This window comes from Myxine glutinosa, chromosome 3 (genome assembly GCF_964187855.1).
Source record: "Myxine glutinosa chromosome 3, kmMyxGlut1.1, whole genome shotgun sequence".
Classification (NCBI taxonomy): domain Eukaryota; kingdom Metazoa; phylum Chordata; class Myxini; order Myxiniformes; family Myxinidae; genus Myxine; species Myxine glutinosa.
The window spans coordinates 166,039,872-166,062,955 of NC_136263.1; the positions used below are offsets into that span (position 1 = coordinate 166,039,872).

General features: G+C 42.6%; 1 protein-coding gene and 1 long non-coding RNA gene across 3 annotated transcripts in view; one reads left to right on the forward strand and one right to left on the reverse strand.

Moving 5' to 3' along the window:
* LOC137423071 (regulating synaptic membrane exocytosis protein 4) overlaps positions 1-23,084 on the reverse strand; it is a 375,068-nt gene that overhangs the window by 18,794 nt on the left and 333,190 nt on the right. For both annotated transcript variants that reach the window (XM_068109857.2, XM_068109858.2), the window contains 2 exons: positions 21,952-22,064; positions 5,380-5,481 (listed from right to left, as the gene is read on the reverse strand). In XM_068109857.2, coding sequence (XP_067965958.1) covers positions 5,380-5,481; positions 21,952-22,064 — 215 coding nt within the window. The remainder of the gene's footprint in view (positions 1-5,379; positions 5,482-21,951; positions 22,065-23,084) is intronic.
* On the forward strand, positions 6,458-22,213 carry LOC144891374 (uncharacterized). The gene is made up of 2 exons (XR_013622894.1): positions 6,458-6,522; positions 21,961-22,213. It is a non-coding gene; the product is annotated as an uncharacterized LOC144891374 (long non-coding RNA).

Here is a 23,084-nt window from a genome sequence, read left to right on the forward strand (position 1 = left end):
CAGCAGAACCTCATCCCGAATGGAATACTGATTTGTTAAATTATTTTTCGGCAGTGGGTGTGCTAGATGCATGGAGACTGCATTACCCCAACAAATCTGAGTATACTTGGGGACGATGTGCCAATGGGAGAATGACCTTCGCTAGACTTGACCGTTGGTACATAAACTCACAGTTCAGGAATGCGGTTATCTCTCCAAGTCATTTTCCATCTTTGTTTTCTGATCATCATTTAGTTACCATGGGCGTCTTTTTCACTCAACCCTTACATAAAAGTGCATACTGGAAATTCAATACCAGTCTCCTCGAAGATACTTTGTTTAAAGATGCCTTCCGTGCTTTTTGGGTCATCCAACTTTCAAAAAAGCCCTCTTCCTCTTCTTTAGCATTATGGTGGGATAACACAAAAGCTCAGATTAGAGTGTTTTGTCAGCAGTTTGTTTCAAATGAAACTGACGTAAAAAAAATATAACAATGGCTTGTTTAGAAGCTGATATTATACTGTTAGAGTGTAAACTGGCTAAAGATAATAACAGAAGAGACCACAGGTTATTGGTTGAAAAGAAGGCTCAACTCAGAGAGCTGATTCATGAGAAAGCAGCAGGCCTGTTAATCAGATTAAGAATAAACAATTTAAAGGTATCAGACACCCCTAGTAAATCTTTCTTCCAAATGGATTTTGTAAATAAGTCACCCAAAACCCTTTTCTCTATACAAGACTTTAGGGGAAACATGGTTGCCAACCCTGGAGATGTAAGGTTGTGCATTAGAGAATTTTTTTCAAACGTTTATGCAAAACAAAATGTTTGTGAGCAAACCATGGAATTTTTAACTTCTCACCTTTCATCCCTTATGCCCCCTTTACACAGGGGTGGCAATCGTTGAGAGATCGTTGAGTGATGAAAAAATCTCAATGAGCGCCCAGCGATCGCCAAGATCTCTCAATTATCTCTCAATGACCTTCCAGTGATCTCCAGTGATCTCCACGGTCGCCATGGTCTCCTCAAAGTTTTGACTCGGTCCAAAACAATCTCTCAACGATCGCCAAGGGAAGTGATCTCTCAACGAACGCTCAACGAACGCTCAAGGAGCGCTTAACGATCTCATCGATCTCCCAATGATCTCTCAGCAATCTTTCAATGAACGCCAAATTTTTCCACCCCAAAGGTAGAGATGGCTGAGTGATCAGTGAGGGATCGCTGAGCATTCGATGAAAGACCAATAGAGTTCATTGAAAGACCGGGGCGGAGATTGCTGAGAGATCATTGGGCGATCAATTTCCGCTTGAGAGATTGTTGAGCGTTCGTTGAGAGATTGGGGAGAGATTGCCGCGGTGATGAGAAGTGCGGCATTGGGGGCTATGAATACGGGTGCTAAACCCCCTATTTTTCATTCTCTCTGTAGACTTGCTGAAGAACACAAGAACAAGAACAAGAACTGAATGAAAGGCATCAGGAAGAAGACCAAGAAGCCAAGACCGAGATCTTCCAGCCTCAGCTCTTGCATCAGTTGGCTGTAGTCACCAAACCGTAGCCTTCTTTTTGTGTCAACCAGGGGCGGACCCACCAGGTTCTTGGTCTCCTTCTTCTGCGCCTCTGCCTCCTCCTCCGGACGAGAGCAATGGCCATCTGGTTCTGGAGAAGTGCTTGGTGACCTAGTAGGATGGCACCATGTATCAAAGCTTCGTTGTTCATCTTGGACTCTTGACCTTCTGGAAATTTTTCTTCTTCAACACTTTGTCAGAGACTGATGGAAGAGCACTAGAAACCTCTCATATATATATACCCAGAGGCTCCCTGTCGCCCAAGAAACACTTAGCAACCTCCTTGGTCGCCCAAGGAACTCTCAATGATCCCTCAGTGATCTCTCCTGGTCTCTCAGTGATCTCTCTTGGTCGCACTTGATCTCTCAGCGATCTCCGTATATCTCTCAGTGATCTCTCTTGGTCACACAACGAGTGCTCAGCAAACTCTCAATGGTCGCTGCAGGAGGCTTAGTCTCCATTGATATCTCAAGGATGTTTGCGCTCAATTATCGCTAAGGTCGCTCAAAGATCTCTATAGATCGCCATGAAAGTTGCCAAAAATTGAATTTTTGATCGCACAACGAGCGCACAAGGATCTCCCAAACATTTACACAGAAACGGCTTTTTCGAGGCTTAGGAGATCGTTGAGAGATCGGGCCAATTTTTGATCGCTCAATGGTCACCCAACGATCTCCGTGCTGTGTAAAGGGGGCCTAACTGAGCCTCAGTGCCTGGGCCTGGATTCAACAATTATTTTGCTTGAGCTAACGCAGGCCCTAAGTGAAATGGACTTGGGGAAAGCTCCTGGGATTGACGGCCTACCGGCAGAATTTTTCTTGGCTTTTTGGGACCTTTTGGGCCCTGAATTATTGAATGTCCTGGAATCATCCTTGGTGCTTGGAGAACTCCCACTAAGCTTCAGAAGAGCAGTGGTATCGCTGATTCCAAAGACTGGGGATCTACGACAGATAAAGAATTGGCGGCCGGTCTCGTTATTATGTACAGACTACAAAATATTGTCAAAAGTGTTAGCCAGTCGGTTGGAGACGGTAATCGGTGATCTAGTCCACCATGATCAGAATTACTGCATCCCAAACAGATCTATTTATGATAATATTTTTTTTGATCAGAGATTTAATGGAATGTGATTGCTTCGAAAAAGATTTTGGGATAATATTCCTTGATTTGGAAAGGGCTTTTGATAGTGTGGATCATGTTTTTCTGTATCGTGTGCTAGAAGCATGTGGCTTTGGTGTCAATTTTAGGGCCTACGTAACTTGGTTGTACAACAATATATTTAGTTTATTTAAAATAAATAACGAACTCAGCTCTCCGTTACAGGTTCAAAGAGGGGTGAGACAAGGATGTCCGGTTTCTGGGTTATTATTTTCCTTGGTAATGGAATCACTCCTAATTTTATTTAGGAAAAATATTTCAGGAGTGACTGTATCCCCTGGGAGTTCTTCGGTAGTGGTATCGGCTTATGCAGATGATGTCTGTGTGGTTGTTAAGAAGGAGAGTGATATCCCAGCACTTGTTGAATGTTTAAATCTTTTTTGCTTCGCTTCTTCTTTGAAGTGTAACTGGGACAAGACTAAGGCCTTATGGATTCCCTGTTTCAAGAACATTCCACCTGGAAGAGTGCTTGTACCACCTGTGCATCTACCAACAAAGTTAAAATGGGTGGAAGAAGGAGTCAAATACCTTGGGGTTTTCCTGTGATCTCCACATTACGTCCTCAAAAATTGGGACAGGATTGTTGAGCATGTCAAAAAAAGACTGGGACTGTGGAAACGAGCTCTGCCCCACCTTTCCTACAGAGGCAGGGTTCTAGTGGTTAATAATCCGGTGGCTTCTTCCCTGTGGCATAGGTTTATCTGCCTTCAGCCACTGGAGGCACTACTAAAGGGAGTGCAGAGGCTACGGGTGGATTTTTTTTGGAGTGGTCACCATTGGTTACTACCAAATGTTATATGTAGCCCCTTGTCTGAAGGTGGCCAGGGACTGATCGACATAAAAAGTCGTATCATGGCTTTTTGGCTGTGCACCATACAGCAGTTGCTGTACAAGGAAAGACTGCCAAGCCGACTTCTGGCCTATCACATGCTGCGAAAAGCAAGCGGGCTCGGATACGGCCTTGAACTTTTCTTAGTCCAACTCCAACATGTCGACACATCTCATCTACCATCATTCTATCAGAGCCTTCTGAATGCCTGGCAAAGCCTTTCGACTAGTCGCCAGCAAGAAACCTATGCTACAAACATGTTTGTGGAAAAACCCCTTTTTTACAACCCGCTTTTTCCTGCAATTCCAAGAAGCCGAGACTTTTATCAACACTTTATTACAGCAGGCATAATCAAAGTGTTGGACCTCCGCCATGATTCTGGTTGGGGGTGGAAGTCGGTGCAAGAGATAGCTGATATGACTGGAATATGGTCAAACAGAATAATCGGAAGAGTCCTAAAGGAAATAGTAAAGAAAGCTTCCAACTTAGACTAAGATGGACCCAGGAAGTCTTGGTGACATCCAATGACTGGCAATTTCCTGGTTTATTGATACAGCCTAGTCACAGAGACTTGCCCCCAATTAGTGAGGGACAAAACATTTTTCAGAAATGCAGTAGTAAAGACCTGTATCGTTTATGTACTGCAGTTCTGCTTGCGAACTCACCGTTAAATGGAGTGGCCAGGTGGAAAGGGCTAATGCCGGAAGGACTCCCATCTGAGCCTGCATGGGAATCAATATACAGTAAGCTGGTAAGCAAAAGGACAGGTGATCTCCAGTGGCGAATGATACACTGGATCATTCCGTCTTATAAATTAGTGAGTCATTTCGCGCCCACATCTACGTGTTGCCCGTTCTGTGTTTACACAGAGGATGTGTTCCATGCGTACGTTGATTGTGCAAGGCTTGTGCCTTTATTTAAATGGCTGAATTACATGGCTGGAAAAATGAAGATCACTTTTTCTCTGCGATCATTTATTTTTGGTTTCAATGATATGAAAGAACATGTACATATTTTCTTTTTGTTTTTAGTGGCCACGGCGAAAATGGCAATTTATTTATCGAGGAAGGAAAAACTGAAAGGAAAGCCGATTGGGCAATGTGATGTCTTGTTCTTTTTTAATGCCTTGATATCTGCAAGACTCAAACTTGAATTTTGTGTTTCTGAAAGAAAGAAATATATTGATGAGTTTATGAACATTTGGTGTTTTGATGGGATCTGCATGGTGCAGGAGAATGAATTGATGATATATTTGTAGGTTTGTTTGGATTGAATCAGTGTGTGGTCTGTTTTTCTGTTGTTTTTCTTTTCCAGTTTTCATGGTACTGTTTTGAATTCCTTTCCTTTCCTGTTATTATCTTCTTTTTTTTTTCTGTGTTTTTCATTATTGTGCCTGTATTGAATAGTATCTTCACCGCCTGGCTTGTATTTTTATAATAAAATCTATCTATCTATCTATCTATCTCTCTCTCTCTGTCTCTGTCTCTGTCTCTCTCTTGTGTCTTAGTGAAGGTGGGGGTACACCATCCTGGATGTGGGGGATTTCTGTGTCACTACTGCGAGCTTGATCAGCTGTCTTCGTGCTGTCTCCAGGACTATACAACAACAACATCAACAACCCTTCAGTTTGTTATTACAGGAACTGTGCTCGTTTTTTTCCCTTCCTTGCTTATGCCGCATGGGATGTGTCACAAGCAATATGCAACACATCAGTGCCTGAGAGGATTTTTCTCCAACAGAACCTGAAATGTAGACTTACTTTATTCTCAGAATTTTTTACAAGGACATTACAACTTATGAGACCTACTTTAAAAAAATACTTTATACAGTTTATGGGGTGGAGCTGCGTACCTGGGATGTAATTGGAACTTCGCTTTGCACTCAGCCCTCTGGCTCGAATCACTTCAACCTCCAGGTGACCTGTCCTATCCATCAAGGAGATCTGGACTTCTCCTGCAAAGAGAGGAATTATGATAAGTGGGATGAGAATTATCAATTCACTTCATTGGAATCATGAACCCAGGTCAGTTCCACAGGTGTGTTGAACCAATATGCGTGAAAAGAAGGGAGGTTAATTTTGACATTCAGCCGAAAGTTATGATACGACACAACAACAGTACAGTAATTCAAAAAATATCCAGACTGACATTCCAGAGGTCAAATAATCAACTAATCGTGTACCTGAAACATGTGTTTTTGTACAAGAAATATCGAGATTCTCACCTTTTACTTCCATAAGGATCAGCTGAAAAAATCCCTCAATTAATTTCTGTGGTTAACCCTCTGTGGAATTGAGGGAGTACTTGACAATGAGCCATGTTTCAATTTTTCCCATTGAGCGATTTTGGAGATATAGAGGTAATCATAACACCGATATAGATACAGAGGTGATAACAGGTGCAACGTTTTTCCAAGACGGCGTCCGTACCACGTGACCTACGACGTCATAATTTTGAATAAGGAATTCCACAGGCGGAGGCCTAAATGGTAAAAGTTCGTGTTAATCGGACGAACAGTTGACAAAGAAAATGGATTTTAAAAATGCAGAGACGCTCGTATGCCACACGTATGCACGTATGCCACACGTATGCACGTAAGCCACACGTACATACTCAACCGAATGCCTAACCCTGTTTTGCTTCGCGAACACAGGGTAAAAATAAAAATATATAAGGCGATTACGATTTCATAAACAGTAAGGTCAAGTGAAGGTGAGAAATTGAAAACTAAAAAATCCACGAATTCAAGCTGTTTGTTTTGATGGAACTCTTAACTGTTCTCGATTAACCATAAAAAAGCGACCTTGAAATAAAAACCAAACATTGTGTACAACACTGTTTCACAATGGTTTCTGTACAGAATTGTGCAATAACTGCCTCCCCAAGGTACATGGAATGTGTTTATATCCCTCTTCTCCATTTGCATTGCTTCCGCCACCATGTTTTGGGCTGTGATGATGAGAACAACCTTGGAAAATGCAGCAGCAAGCAAGATGTATGTGTAAAACACGCATTGTGGATAAGTTTTGTATCATTACCCAAAAGGTCGTTAATGTTAAATGACTTTGCTTGTTGCGCGCTCGTTTCCAGCAATGAATGGCATTTTAAGAAGCTTCGAGGTAATTATTTTAATCATACTATACATACTTCGGGAAGTGTCTGGTTGTGCGTTTGTTTGACTTCTATGCACTCCTGAACTGCTCGACTGAACGAATTGAAAACTCGCTGTTGTACTCGGGGTGTGACCGGGAAGGTTTCAGGCAATAAAAAAAAAAAAATCATAGTCTTGGGGGTTCAGGGTGTGGAGAGGACCCCAGTACTCTCTATGTAAATGTGTATGGTATAGGACCACTCCGATGGGGATAGATATTACAAGTCATCCCATCCGTAATTCTATGGGAATTAACCCATCTGAACCCTAACATTAGTGGGCCTGTTTGCTGTTCCCTTCTGAACACTGTGTTCAAATCACTGTGTTCTAACCCTAACCCTAACCCAGGTTCAAATATTGTATCCTACATCAATTTGTCCATTGCATACTCGAGTCTTCGCCAAATCCAACGTCCGCACTCTTTCCAAGGCATCATTGCTGCAGATGCAGTCTCTCGGCAGAGAATACAATGAGTGATTTTGCCATTGCTTTTCCCAGTTGGAGACAGGTCAGGAATTTGGAATTTTGCCAGAGTGCTGGAATACAATTGCCAAGTCTTGCAAAAGACTGCATGGGATATTTGACATCCGACAGTGATGCAAGCAGGTGGGCTTAACACCCCTCCATAGGGTGGCACACTAGCTGAAGCAATATACCCTTCATCCAAAGCCCTGGGGTGACCGTTTATCTTCAGGCCGAGAATAAAACCCACACCTGACAACTTAAAGGTGAGTGCACTAACTTTGAGCTATCCTGTCGATGCCAATGTCCTCGTAATCTATAATATAAAATGAGCCACATGTGCGTGCGTGCGTACATCAGTGCGTGTGCAAGTTCCACCCATTGGTTGAACAGCTTGCCTGACTCTGCCCACAATTTCTATATTTTTCCCCTTTAGAACCATTCAGAATTTGCATTTAGAAACCTTTATAATTTACCCTTTAGAACCACCTCTTAAGCAGCACTTTTACTGTGGAGGTTATGCATGTTTGTGATTATTTTCGACTATTTTCTCCAAAAATTGTGACGGGTTTCTGCAAAGTCGGTGATAACATGATGGGGGGCAGAAAGCGTTTACTGGATCTCTATTCTTGGGTACTCCTCAATGATACTCCTTAATGTGGACAACATGGCTGACTCAGCAAATCTGAGAGGTAACAAGTAGTGCTTATTTTTGGCACGTTTTCTCTGTCGTACTTCATGCTTGACACACGGTCCTTCCAGGAGACAGGGAAGAATGGTGAAGATTTGGCCTCCAACTTGCTTTGGGGATGTACAACCAAAGCAAAGAGGCCTCCCCGATAGTTGCTCACCATTTAATTCAGTTAATGTCTGACACAACTTCATCCATTGAGGGCAGGACATCCATGTTATCCATGATTGGGCATTGACAAATTCTAGCAAGAGTGCCAGTGCTTACAGATGATAGTCTACTTAGCAGCTTACTGAAATCATCTTTCCAACGCAAGAGAATTGGGTTCTTGTCTTTGAGTAGTTGAGTTTTGTTTATGTTCTAACAAGAGCAACTCTGGGCTTTTGAGGGCTACATATGCATTGTAGAACCACCTTTAGAGGCCATTTTCCCCCGCAGAGCAGGGCTTGGCCTTTTTCAGGCACCGTGGTCCCCTTTTTGAAGCGATGTTTTATGGCCGGATGCCCTTCCTGCCACCAACCCTGTTATTCGCCTCTTGCGACACGCAGGGAATTACCAGTGAACTGGTACTCAATTTGCCGACCTCGGAAGGATGACAGGCTGAGTTAACCCACCTGGTGTTAATTCAGCCATCGACTGGGATTCGAACCCAGGATCCTAGGATCCCAAGCCAGAACCCTCATTGCTAAGGCAACACCAGGCGTTGTAGGTTAGTGATTAATCATTTGACGTTCTTCTGTTTAAATGGAGCTAATCAGCTTTTCTGTCCCACTAGGCACCCTCCCTTTCCCTTGCTGGACTTTAGGTGACGTTTGTACTGTGCCGTGCGCTACAAGAAAATGGACTCTCGAGCTTTCCGTCTTTCATGAAGAATAGTTTGAAGCTGCTCATTGTTGTTGGTAAACCAGTCTTCACTTTTATTGAGCACAAAGACAAGTATTTGGATAGATGCTTGCAGCACCTTTGAGTAAAGGCTCTTCCACTGATGTTCAATGGTGTCATCATAACAGGCATTAGTTAAGATGTCAGTGATATTAGCTATAAGTTCACTATGCATCTTGGCACAGGTTACGAGGCTCACATTCAGCTTATTTTGGGGTTGAGGTCCGGTTTTCTATTTGCTATTTACTTGTTTGTGGTGTATTTGAACCATTGCCCATAAGTGTTAATTCACGGTGGGTGAGAGGTCGCAGTTTAGCACAACTTGATGTGACAGTACATCTGTATTCAGTTAAACCCACAACCACTGAGATACCAGTCCAGTGTCCTCACCAACATGGCACCACTGTTCTATGGCCAAATTTTGCAAAAGATAACGTTGGGGATATTTTACAACCAGTCGCTAATAGCAGTAGACAGGTCTCCAGCTGAACGCCCCACCAAGGGATGGCACAACGCCATCAAACCCTGATTAAACAGCACAGAGGCAATTGCACCATGGTGGTGCCACCCAATGTATAGCGCACACAATTATAACAACACAAATTAGGCTCAAATTGGTCCTTCAATGCACAAATATTTTCTATCCAAAAAAATATGATCTACATTGAAAATTACAAGCTAATAATCCCACTGAGGGCCATAGAATGGTCAAAGGTAATACCACGATCCTCAAAGCATCGTGGGCTCGAAAAGGTAATTTATAAGAGGCTATAACCAGCCACCTTTCTTTGCAATTAACAAAACACAATGACAGAAACAAATGTTAAATCCTGCCTAAGTGCAATTACACCCATGAACATCGGATTGAATGCAACATAAAAGCTCCATTGAAATATCAGCATGACTCGTGTCTTGTCCAAGGATACCTGTGACATGTTATTGATTACATTTATAAAATGGAATGCTGCTGCTATTGGGAAAAATATATATATTTAAATATAAAAGTTGTCTTTGTAATTGCTTTCACCAACTGCTGAATATGCAGTTCATGGAATCAAGTAGTGCTTATAATTACTCTCTTGCATCTCCAGCAATTGATTTGATTCGCTAATAAATGTAGGTTCCAAATTGAACTGGAAATCATTTAAACAAATAAAAACTGATCAGGCCCCACAATTGAAATGCACAGGAAATAGATAGCAGTGCACAACAGTTAGTCTCCATGGAAACAAAATAAAAAAACAAAGGATAATCAATTGAACTGTATCCACAATAGCATGTGCAATTACAATGGATTGCAAACAGACCCTTCAATTGCTGCTTTCAAAAAAAATTGCAATGGATTGCAAACAGACTCTTCAATTGCTGCTTTCCAAAAAAAAAATTGCAATGGATTGCAAACAGATTCTTCAATTGCTGCTTTCCAAAAAAAAATTGCAACGGATTGCAAACAGACTCTTCAATAGCTGCTTTCAAAAAAAATTTGCAATAGATTGCAAACAGACTCTTCAATGGCTGCTTTCCAAAAAAAAATTGCAATGAATTGCAAACAGACTCTTCAATTGTTGATTTTTAAAAAATTGCAATGGATTGCAAACAGACACTTTTTTGGGGGGGGATACAAGATCGAGGCTCGTGTAAGAGCTAACATCAATCACAAAAAAAAAACCGGACACATAAAACATATAATAAACGGAGCAGGAGACAAGATGGGGACAGAGCGGGGAGCACACAAGTAAAATATTTGAGAGCAGGGACATCGGGAGATCTGTGGAAGGGGGAGGGCTTGGGGGGAGGAGGCATGGGAAGTGGGGTGGGAAGGGTGGGAGAGGTATAAAACACATGGACACTGTCAGGACTTCCAGGAAAGAAGTCGGTATTTCAAAAAAGTGGATCTGGGCTGATTTAAAGGGGGCAGAAAATATCAAGGTTTTAGATGGTGGTGAACAGCTGTTTTAAAGACCAGGAGGGAGGGGTGAGATTGAAGAGAGTGAGGGGGTTTGTTCCAGAGGCGGGAGAAAAGAGGAATAAAAGAGTGAGGGTGAGCAGAGAGTCTTGATTTTGGCAGTTTCACAAGAAGAGGGTTACTGGCAGATCTTGTGCGACCTGTAGGAATATTTGGGGGACAGAGCACAGACAGAGCTGGGGGAGCAAGGCCAGAGAGGAGTTGGTAGAAGACAGAAACACCACCAACCTGCCTGCGGTGAGTGAGAGAAAGGCCCTCATAATCAGTTTCATTGCGGGAGATTCCAATGATTCTGAAAGCTTTGGTTTCAACAGCGTGAAGACGAACGAGGTGTGAGGCAGGAGCACCAGCCCAGAGGGGAGACATTATTCCGTTGAGCTCCGGATGAGAGCCATGTATGTGGTGAGGAGCTCAGGTGTGCCAATGAAGGACTTCGCACGACGGAGGATGCGCAGTTGGCGACTGGCTTTGGAGGCCAGCTTGGAAATGTGGTTTTACCAGGAAAGATCATTTCAGATAATGAGACCCAAAAGCTTGAGTGACAGAACTTCTTGGAGAGGATTGTTGAGAAAGTAGATGGGAGGGTTGTCCAGTCGATATTTTTGGAGAGACATAGTGAGAGTGTGAGATTTGTCAGGATTGAAAGTCATGTTCCAATTGTTTGACCACACTGTGATTTTGTCCAGGTGTGCAGAGAGTGAGGAGGCTGCAGACTGCCGATCTGAGGGATGAGGAATGGAGCGGCAGAGAGTGGAGTCATCAGCAAAGAGATAGAGAAGATTTTCCAGAGAGTCGGAGAGATCATTGATGAAGACCAGAAAATGCAAGGGCCCAGAACACTGCCATGGGAACTCCAGCCTGAACATGAAGGGGCGATGAGAGAAATCCATTCAGGGCAACACGTTGGCTGCAACCAGAGAGGAAATCTGCAATCCATGCATGGAGACTTCCATGGATACCATAGGAAGAGAGTTTGGTGAGCAGAGCAGGGTGCCAGACCGTGTCGAAGGCACATGATATGTCAAGGGAGACAGCTCTGATTTCCTGTTTGGAATTGAGGACCTCAATCCATTGTTGAGACAGCAGAAGCAGCATGTCCAGAGTAGAGTGACCTGGTCTGAAACCAAATTGATGATCAGAGATCAAGCCATTGGAGAAGAGGAAGGATTTGATATCTAAAGCAATGATGGATTCCATGACTTTGCTGATAATTGGGAGAAGGCTTGAGCATAAGAGAGGGTGAAGAGAATAGAGAGAGGGAGTGAAAGAGCAGCAGAACAGGCTTTTAGGACCCGTGGGCTGATGCCCTCTGGTCCAGTTGCAGAATCAGAGTCGAGGATTGACAGAAACTTCTCCACCTTGTCAGGAGAGAAGGACACAGAGTCCAGGAGCAGCTGGGTATGACTGGGTATGGTGGGTAAAGAGAGAGACGGGTTTGGCACACAAGATTTAGAGGCAAACACAGATTTGAGGCATTCAGCTTTTTCAAGTGTCAGCACGAGTCAGCTGTGTATCCGTTTGAGGTAAGGGAGGGAATGGAGGGGGAACAAACACAAGAAACAGATTTGACTAGATGCCGCCAGGATTTGGAAGAGGGAGACAAGTTTGAGATTTCAGTCTTGAGAACGGAGAGATATTTTTTCCTGGCTCTCCTGAGGGTAGACGCACACTTGTTCCAGGTTTTGTGAAAGGAAATGATATTGCCTTCGTTCGATTTGCCTCCCAGGAGGCAAAGGCAAGTTGTTTCAGGGCAACTGCTTCACCACAAGATTCCGTGTACCATGGACGGGAGGAAGGGTATGACAACTGAAGACGAGATGGGATAAATCTGTGCCTGAGATAGAGCAATTTACTTTGGAAGAATTCCCAGGATGAGTTGATGTCAGAGGCGTAGAGATGGGAGACCAGTCCAGATGATTGATGGCTGCTTGAAGACTGTGCCAGTCGGCCTGAGTGAAATGCGAGACTCGTCAACGCTGAGGAGGCTCTCTGAGAATGGCCAGAGAGATGTCCACTTTAACAGGCTTATGATCAGATGAACCGATTGGAGCAGCAGAAGAGCAGCAGACATTTGCAGGGAAGTTTGTCATAACCAAGTCTCGAAGAGATTCAATTGCTGCTTTAAAAAAAAATCAATGGATTGCAAACAGACTCTTCAATTGATGCTTCCAAAAAAAATTGCAATAGATTGCAAACAGACTCTTCAATTGGTGCGTTCCCACAAAAAATTGCAATAGATTGCAAACAGACCCTTCAATTGCTGCTTACAAAAATGTTTTTTCAATGGATTGCAAACAGACTCTTCAATTGCCGCTTTGAATTTTTTTTTTGCAATGGATTGCAAACAGACTCTTCAATTGCTGTTTTCAAAAAAAAATTGCAATGGATTGCAAACAGTCTTCAATTGGTGCTTCTAAAAAAAAATCAATGGATTGCAAACAGACTCTTCAATTGGTACGTTCCCCCAAAAAATTTGCAATGGATTGCAAACAGACTCTTCAATTGCCGCTTTGAAAAAAGAAATTCAATGAATTGTAAACATCCTCTTCAATTACTGCTTTCAAATGCAAATAGACAGACAAACCCGACACTGTTTCCCAGACCACACAGTTGCATTGTATTACAAATGGAAATTGTATTGCATCACAAAGAGCCGAACAATTACTTGGCACTGGATTGCAAGTAGGCCGAGCAGTAGCACTGTATTACATACAATTCGCACTAGCACTTAGCACCGCCCTGTTGTCATGGCTAAAATAGACCATAGCACAGTCAAAGGAGACCCACATTAGGAAACTGTCAGATAGGCAGTCAGCGAGCGACAAGCAATGAAGTTTCCGGCTGAACCGAGCACAAGCTGGAAATTACAGACATGTTCAAAGTCGCCTCGGTGCACCGATTCAAACTTGCGGGTCTGCACACTTCACGCAGGATAGCATTGCTGTGCTTTCACCTTTGTGCAGATATAGTGTTCCAAAGAAAGAGCAAAATTATCAGTTTCCTTTATGCAGAAATGATTTATGGTATTCGATTAATTTTTCACGCTACATTATATACTGCATCAGGAATCATGGTAGCGATTCAGATCAAGTTATTCTGGGACTGCAATGCAAGCAAGGAAGGATGATGGGAGGAAGAAGGATAAGAGGTATTAGCTTATGAAGAATCACTCTTTATTACCGTGACTACATAGTTATTACAGCAATTGCCCAAAGAGTGAAACTGTAGTTCTGGCAGTCGGTAGGTACATCTCTATTCCATTTGAATATCCTTACAGATTGAGACATTTTGATAACATGTGAAAAATAGGACAGCACATACCTCCACCAGGCTGAACATCTTAAGATTGTTTCCCATTGATAGGCTGGATCTGATTAGTCAGGTTCACTATGTTTATTCGTTCAAAATTTCTGGAGATTAGCAAAACTATACATTTTTGGAATATTCAGAGCATGAGGAATGAAAAAATTAATGTTGGCATTTGTGTAGACACCTTTGCGAAAATGACACTCAGGACAGTGATGAAGATCTGTAAAAGCATATTCCTGAACGGTATAGACCTAGTAGATCCTGTGTATAGGACATATAGTTCCATCTGATACTAACAAGGCTGCTTTCTTGTTTTATAAACCCATACCTATAACTTCAAAGGACTTGTAATATCATGTATTATGTAATACAGTTATATCACGAATATAAAGACAATAGTTTTCAATTACCTTTGTTTGTTGCTTTTCTATAATCCTGAGCACTATTTTGAAGCCTTTATTGGATTCCTTGACCCAAAAAACATAGGATTAGCATATTTAATTCTGTTTCTAGGTTGACTAGAAGCCGAGATAGCGCAAAATATGTATTTTATGGCGGACATTTTGAAAATCCAAAATGGCGACCATGCAGGTGTCTGTGCAAATGCCAACATTGATTTTCGGATTCTCCATGCTCTGATGATTCCAAAAATGTACAGGTTTGCTAATCTCCCAAGCTTTTGAACGAAATTGTATTTGTTAAATGTGCAGTCACACTATAACGTATAGCAGTAACTTATGCCGACGTATGTGAATTTTCACCAACACGCTGGTGTACATTGACATAAGTTAGGGGTAGGTTTGGTATAAGTTGTATACGTTAAAAGCACGCTGGTATAAGCTGGCATACGTTGTTGTACGCAGAGGCCGAAATGAATTTTTGTGCATGCACAAAAATTTTGGGCGTATGCCGACGTCCTCTTCATAGGTTAGGCATACGTTAGGCATACGCTAGACATACGCTAGAAATACGTTAAATACGTTAGAGATAGGTTACTCATACGTCGAGATACGTTGGCATGAAGGTGTACCGTACAGCTAACTTATTGATAACCTATGAGTAACTTACTTCTAACCTATATCTAACCTATATCTGACGTATCTGCAACAAATATTGACGTATTCAGACGTATTAGACATATGTCTGACGATGGAGTAACTTATTGAACGTGTTTCTACCGTACAACTAGCGTATTATTGGCGTTTTGCCAGCGTTTTGTGGTCACTGTATATATGGGGGCCTGTGAGTAGCTCACCATCACTTCTCCACCCGTCATCAGAGAAGATGGAGGATCCTGAGACGCTTCGACAAGAATACCAACTAGTCGTTCTCCAACATCAGTATGACATCTTCGAATTGGCACTTCACCAGATCCGTGCCAATAGGATGAGGAGGAGAAGAGGTCAAAGACGGGGGAAGGTCTGGGTCAGACCATGGATCGGGAGGCGACGGCAGTTTGGCCTGTACGACCAGCTTCTGGTGGAACTCCGAAACGAGGACCAAGCATCTTTCAAGAACTTCATGCGGATGTCCCCCGAGATGTTCGAGGAGCTGCTAGCCACAGTGGGTCCCAGGTCCTCATTCACCGGAATGAGGAGATGGAGAGCGTGGTGACTGCGAGCAGCCGGCTTGCGGCACAGCAGGGAGATCATGAGCAGGTGGATCGGCGGCTTTGGACGATGATGGTGAGGATGATGGTGTAGATGTGTTCTTCTTGCCTCTACCTCGGCCCCTGGCAGACGTCTCGGTTGCTGTCTTCTTCGTTTTCTTGGGTAGAGATCTGTAGAGATCTGTAGAGACTGTAGAGATCAGCGCCGTATTTATGCAGAACGTCACGTGATCGTCGGCAACACGCCGAGCGCGCTGCGCATAGGTTTCTCATAAGTTACTCATACGTTGGGCATAAGTCGAGAACGCTGGACATACGCTGTGATACGCTGTCATAAGTTATATATAAGTTAGTGATAGGTTACTAATAGGTTAGACATATGCTATGTATACGTTCAATACGTTATGCATATGCCCAATTTATTCATGCTGTCGAATTTTCGATGCTTTTTTGGGCGTATGCCGACGTGTTGACATTATTTTATGATTTTTTATATGCTAGACATAAGTTTCTCTAAAACGTCATAGTGTGACTGCACCTTTACATAGTGAACCCGACTATCTTCATCACTGTAGTGAGTGTCATTTTCGCAAAGGTGTCTATGCAAATGCCAACATTAATTTTTGGATTCCTCATGCTCTGAATATTCCAAAAATGGATAGGTTTGCTAATCTCCCAAGATTTTGAACGAAATTATATTTGTTAACATAGTGAACCTGACTAGATCTTCAGCAAAATCGAATCAGCTTGTTCTTGTCACTTACTCAACTCATCCACCAAGTTTCGTCCAAATCTGTGCATGACCTTTTGAAACATCATTCTATGTATCGTTTTGGCCCTCTCGATCACTGGTGAAGCACTATCTCTCACTTTAAATCATGTTTGACCCTATCTCTCAACTTTAAAAAATTATTGTATCAGGATCCGGATCTTCACCAATATCTAATCAATTTGCCCTTGTCACACACAATTAACGCCAGGGGGGTTGACTCAGCCTGTCATCCTTCCGAGGTCGGCAAATTGAGTACCAGTACACTGGTAATTCCCTGTTTATCGTAAAAAGGCGACAAACAGGGTTGGCGGCAGGAACGGCATCCGGCCGTAAAACATTGCTTCAGAAAGGGGACCAAAAAAACAACAACAACCACGGTCCCCGAAAAGGCCAACCCCTGCTTTGCGGGGGAAAATGGCCTCTAAACGGTGGTTTTTACACACTCAACCTGTCCACCAGGCTTTGGCTAAACCGGCTGATAACTTTTTGACATATCCTGCACGCAAACAAATAAAGAGACAGCCAAGCAAAATATAGTCTCCGCCACCTTTGGTGATGGAGGTAAAAATATGAAATTTAATGAAAAAAAATAAAATAAATAAAAATGTATGTTTATGAAATAAAATACTTGTTCAATTAAAATATAAAAATATATTTTAAAAATTCCATCAGTGTGAAATTTCCTGAGCGTGAGCTAGTGATAAATTGGTCGAGAAAAAAAATTTGATGATGTCATCGTTCACGTGGTTCGGCAGTCACATTTTTATGGCTTAGCCCGTAAGGACAAGCGCTTGTCTGTGCATCCGGTGTATGTATGCATGTCCCTCATAAACTCCACCAATCAGAGCTGAGGATCTGGTCACATGACAGGGGGACAGTAGATTCTCCACTCAGCAGATCCAAGCCCGGCTATGCAGCCGTTAAGACTATCGGTGTTATTTATCACTAGGGCATGCCCGTACGTGGGTGCAATGCCCGTACGTGGGTACGTGGGTACGTGGGTGCGAGTACGGTGACAACCCCCCCCCCTCTATTTACATGAAATGGTTTGGTTCATGAAATGTTTTGGTCCATTCGCAACGCCAAAGCGAACGGCGAACGGCTTGCGAGTACAGTGACAATCCCCCCCCTCTATTTACATGAAATGGTTTGGTCCATTCGCAACGACCACAGAACCCCCCCCCCCCCCCCTCTATTTACATGAAATGGTTTGGTCCATTCGCAACGCCAAAGCGAACGGCGAACGGCTAAATCGCCATAGCTCGGTAACTACTTGTCCGATTAATTTCAAACCTTGAAAAGGCACATCCTCGGGTCCCCAGCAATATACCTGGCAAGTTTAAAGTATATCGGACCCGTGGTTGTCGAGAAACAGCGGTCACAGACATACAGACATACAAACATACAAACATACAAACAAACAAACATACACACAGAGATTAATGGAATTATAGATAACTAGGGCATGCCCGTACTATATCTATATCTAAAATTATATCCCCCCCTCTATTTACATGAAATGGTTTGGTCCATGAAATGTTTTGGTCCATTCGCAACGCCAAAGCGAACGGCGAACGCTTTACATGAAATGGTTTGGTCCATGAAATGTGTTGGTTCATTCGCAACGCCAAAGCGAACGGCGAACGGCTTGCGAGTACAGTGACAATCCCCCCCCCCCCTCTATTTAGATGAAATGGTTTTTATTAGTTTTAAAACATAGTTTAACGCCAACATAGCGGCAACATAGTTTGCAAACGTGAAATAAATGAATACGCTCTCAAATGTGCCATCCGAGGCAGAGTGTGTCCGCCACGTTCGGCACACGCGATAGCTCGCTGCTCTCTGATTGGTTGAATCGTTTTTTGGACATAGCTCGGTAAGTAATTGTCCGATTAATATGAAACCTTGAAAAGGCACATCCTCGGGTCCCCAGCAATATACCTGGCAAGTTTAAAGTATATCGGACCCGTGGTTGTCGAGAAACAGCGGTCACAGACAAACGTACAAACAAACACACAGAGATTACTGGAATTATAGATAGACTAGGGCATGCCCGTACTATATCTATATCTAAAATTATATCCCCCCCCTCTATTTACATGAAATGGTTTGGTCCATGAAATGTTTTGGTCCATTCGCAACGCCAAAGCGAACGGCGAACGCTTTACATGAAATGGTTTGGTCCATGAAATGTGTTGGTCCATTCGCAACGCCAAAGCGAACGGCGAACGGCTTGCGAGTACAGTGACAATCCCCCCCCCCTCTATTTAGATGAAATGGTTTTTATTAGTTTTAAAACATAGTTTAACGCCAACATAGCGGCAACATAGTTTGCAAACGTGAAATAAATGAATACGCTCTCAAATGTGCCATCCGAGGCAGAGTGTGTTCGCCACGTTCGGCACACGCGATAGCTCGCTGCTCTCTGATTGGTTGAATCGTTTTTTGGACATAGCTCGGTAAGTAATTGTCCGATTAATATGAAACCTTGAAAAGGCACATCCTCGGGTCCCCAGCAATATACCTGGCAAGTTAAAAGTATATCGGACCCGTGGTTGTCGAGAAACAGCGGTCACAGACAAACAAACGTACAAACAAACACACAGAGATTACTGGAATTATAGATAGATAACTTGAATATTTTTCCTCTGATTTTCATGGTGTTGAGTTTTATGGATAGATTGTAGATGGGCTCAGATTTTCTATTTTATTACAGTCTATTCCTAAATGTTGAAAGTTAAGGCCATATGGTGGTCCAAAACGAATATGACCATCATAGGATTGCAGGCAGCAGAGGGAGCTTACCCATGGCGATCTCTTTGTGATCGCAGGTAGCTAGTTCATCACTGACATAGCAGTTTCTTGAAAAGGGTTATACTGGGTGGTTTGCCATTGTCTTGGCAGCGGTAGTTTAACGTCCACCTGATATTGCACGTTATCTTTTGACACAAAAACCAGTATTACACGTTATCTATTTTCAACCGAGTATCTCTGCAAAGCATGTATAATTCCAAAGTGAGTTTGCTGATAAAGTACTAGTGGGGTACAGTATGCGTGCACACTGCAAGCAACTACTTGGTTGCTCCATTCGTGCATCCTTAATAAATTTATGCTTTATATATTTGAAGTGGATTGTGCTTGCATCATGAAAACAGCTACACGACTCAAGTAAATCAATAATTAGTTATTAGAATGCGCTCTTTATTTAAAGCTTACAACTACAGAATTTTTTCATGTAAATACGTAAAGGTTATTAAATAGGAGGTGGAAAAGGTGCATGTTAGCGTTGCCAAGCAACCAGTTCAAATGGAAGCTCCATTGTGTTGTGTCACAAGACCCACCTTGTGTCACGAGCAGAGCGAGGCTGCACTGGCCAACTTTTGTTTGCGGATATTTTTATTTATGGACATTTTCTGATGGTGTACAACTATAATGTGAGCACGTCTATCAAAATACATTTATTACAATGTGAGGACGTCTATAAAGTATGTACTATTAGAATGTGAGTATGTCTACAAAGGATGTACTTTTAAGAATGAGAGTATGTCTATAAAGTACGTGTATTAAGAATGTGAGTGCATCTCTAAAGTACGTACTACAAAAATGTGTTTACTTCTGCAAAATACAGTATGTGTATTTTCAAATGTGTATGTACATACATCTTTAAAATACATACGATTGGAATGTGAATCTATACAATAAAACTGAAAAGGTCTGTTTGTCCACTGTATGAACATAAAATAATGTCATCAATGCATTTTCTCCACACCACACACAAAACACCATACAAAACAAGTCCGGGGTCTGCTCTCTCGGATTTCTCTTTGTTGTTCGACTTTTAATTGGATGTCACCGTCACGAACACTGTGTAACAACTGTTCATAAATATGAGGTGTTATGCTTCGCCATTCCTCCTTCAGGGCAAGTGGAGGTTCAATAGTGGCTTGTGGTTTGTTCACTTTGTCTCTCATGTAGTGTTTGAAGACGTCCCAGAGTGTTTCGATTGGGTACTTCGACGGGGGTCCAAGACCGGGGATTGTAATCTGAGGGATGATAGGATGGTACAATTCATAGCATGGTTGCCTCCGAGCTCTCCACACATATATTTGTTCACTTGTGGAGTGAATCCGACTAAAACTACAATCCTTGTGTAAAACTTGTGAAGCATGCCATCCTTCAGAATGGGACATAAAGCCAGCTGCAATGTCTGCATTATTGTTGGGATGTCAGATGTCCTCTGTAACCTCTTGAAAAAAGGAGACAATTTGAGTCAGTACCCCAAGGGTAGACAATCTTGTGTCAGTACCCAGGCCAGCTGACATGAGTTCTGGGATGGGATCAAACCTATGAATGGGACCTTCACTCTTTCATTCCTCTTTTCTCCCGCCTCTGGAACAAACTCCCTCACTCTCTTCAATCTCACTCCTTCCTCCAGGTCTTTAAAACAGCTGTTCACCACCATCTCTTATCTTCCCCCATCGAAAACCTTGATCTTTTCTACCCCCGCTAATTCACCCCAGATCCACTTTTTTGAAATACCAACTTCTTTCCTGGAAGTCCTTGCAGTATCCATGTGTTTTATACTCCCTCCCCCTCCCCCCGTTCCCACGCCTCCTCCCCCCAAGCTCCCTCCCTCCCACAGACCTCCCGATGTCCCTGCTCTCAAGTGTTGTGTTTGTGTGCTTCCTCCCTCTCCCCATCTTGTCTACCGCTCCCCTTATTACATGTTTTATGTGTCTCTTTGATTTTTTGTGTGATTAATGTTAGCTCTTTCACGAGCCTCGATCTTGTATACATTTAAAAAAAACAAAAAATATCTATTTCTGCATCCAAGTCAACAGACTAAAGATTATTGAGTGAATGAATGAGGGGACAGGGAGATACAGTAATATCACGTTCATAGTAAGAATGGGATGAGTGTAGAGTATATATATCATATGAGAGATGAAGATCGTGGAGTGAAATATGTCATGATGAGCCAAATGGCCTCCTTCGTCCAAGCTTAATGCACATCCTTATTTTATAGGGAAATATATACCAAGTTCAAGTTCTCAGACTTAAGGAAGTGGAGATAGGTAGGAGAACATGTTATATTTGATGAAATGTCCTCTCACCAGCAGCAAAATTGTACTTTTTTTTTTTGAAGAAAAATAAAACAGGAAAAATCTGCCAAAAGATGACTGCGCTCCCATCCTCATACGCCTTCAAGTTATATGCAATGGTGATGGAGGACAAATAACTCAAAGTGGGTATCAGAATAAATACAAGACTGGTGATGGAGGAAGTGGTTGAGCTTGCATTCTAACATGTTCTCCATTGTGATACTGTTTGCATGATACATACCCATTCAGAAAACAACATCCTCAGCTGTTGGACCATGTCATTAGGAAAGCACTGCGAGGCCAATTTTGCACTACCTTTCATTGATTAAAATGCTACTTGATCCATATAGTTTTTAAAATCCATAAAACACATTTGCAATTCATTGCGAGCCACAGCATATGATACAATATTTGATATTAAATAGCATATTAATCAAAAGCTGAAATGCTAATGAATTGGTTGAATGAATGGGCACGTACCCACTGCAGGTGTTGCCAGTGTCTGCCGCCCTACAAACTGCGCTGGGCCAAGGCCGTCAAGAAAGTCACTGAACTGGCTGTCGGTTCCAAATCTCAAGCCAGGAAACACAAGGCTATGGGTGGGGGATTGGAGAAAGCGGTTAGGGCTGGAAGGATGGAATTGGAAAGAATGCACAGCAAATGAAATGTTCTGATTGATGTTTAAAAGCAAAGTGCATGAAGTGGTATGTGAGCAAAGTTCAAAATACACATTACAAATTTCCAGTTTCCTATTTCTTTGTCCACCCCATGCATCCTCTCCTGCCCAAAATTCCTCCCGACTACCATTGTTTGTCCGCCTCCATCTGTCCTGGCCTTCGGCTTTGCTGTTGGTGCTTCCCCCTCTCTTTGCCATTCATTTTGTCCTGTTGCATCCTTGATCCATGAGCCTCGCCTATGTATACAAAACATAGGGGCAATACCCCTGGCACTCACCTGGTAGAATAAACAGTGCACTGCACTAACTAATTTTACCACCGTATATAAACAAATTTCAATGGTTGCTAGAAGACGGGGCATCAGGTAGAATCATACGAACATATTCATAAGACTTTAAACAAACAAACAAAAAAATACCTATTTTGGGGGCAACCCCCCTCCCCCAACCCCGTATACCTCCTCAGACCCCAATTTTTCTAATGCCTTGAACAAACATGGATACAACACGGGTGATGATGGTTGTTGTCAAGTTTCATCGAAATCATGTGTGTAGTTTCAGAGAAGAAAGCAAATACCTATTTTAGAGGGGTCAAACCTTGACCCACTTTGACCCCATGTAAACCCCTTTAGACTTCGATTTTCTTAGTGCTGTGAACAAACTTCGGTACATCACGGGTGATGAAGGTTGTGGTCATGTTTCATCAAAATATTGTGTGTAGTTTCAGAGAAGAAAGCAAATACCTATTTTGGGGAGTTAAACCTGGATCCATATTGACCCCGGTAAACCCCCTAGACTACGATTTTTTTTTAAAGCCGTGAACAATCTTTAGTTACAGCACAACAAATATCATTTGTGCCAAATTTGGTCACAAACCCTTCAGAGGTTTCGGAGAAGAAGTTGCAAGTGTATACAGACGGACTGACGGACGGACTGA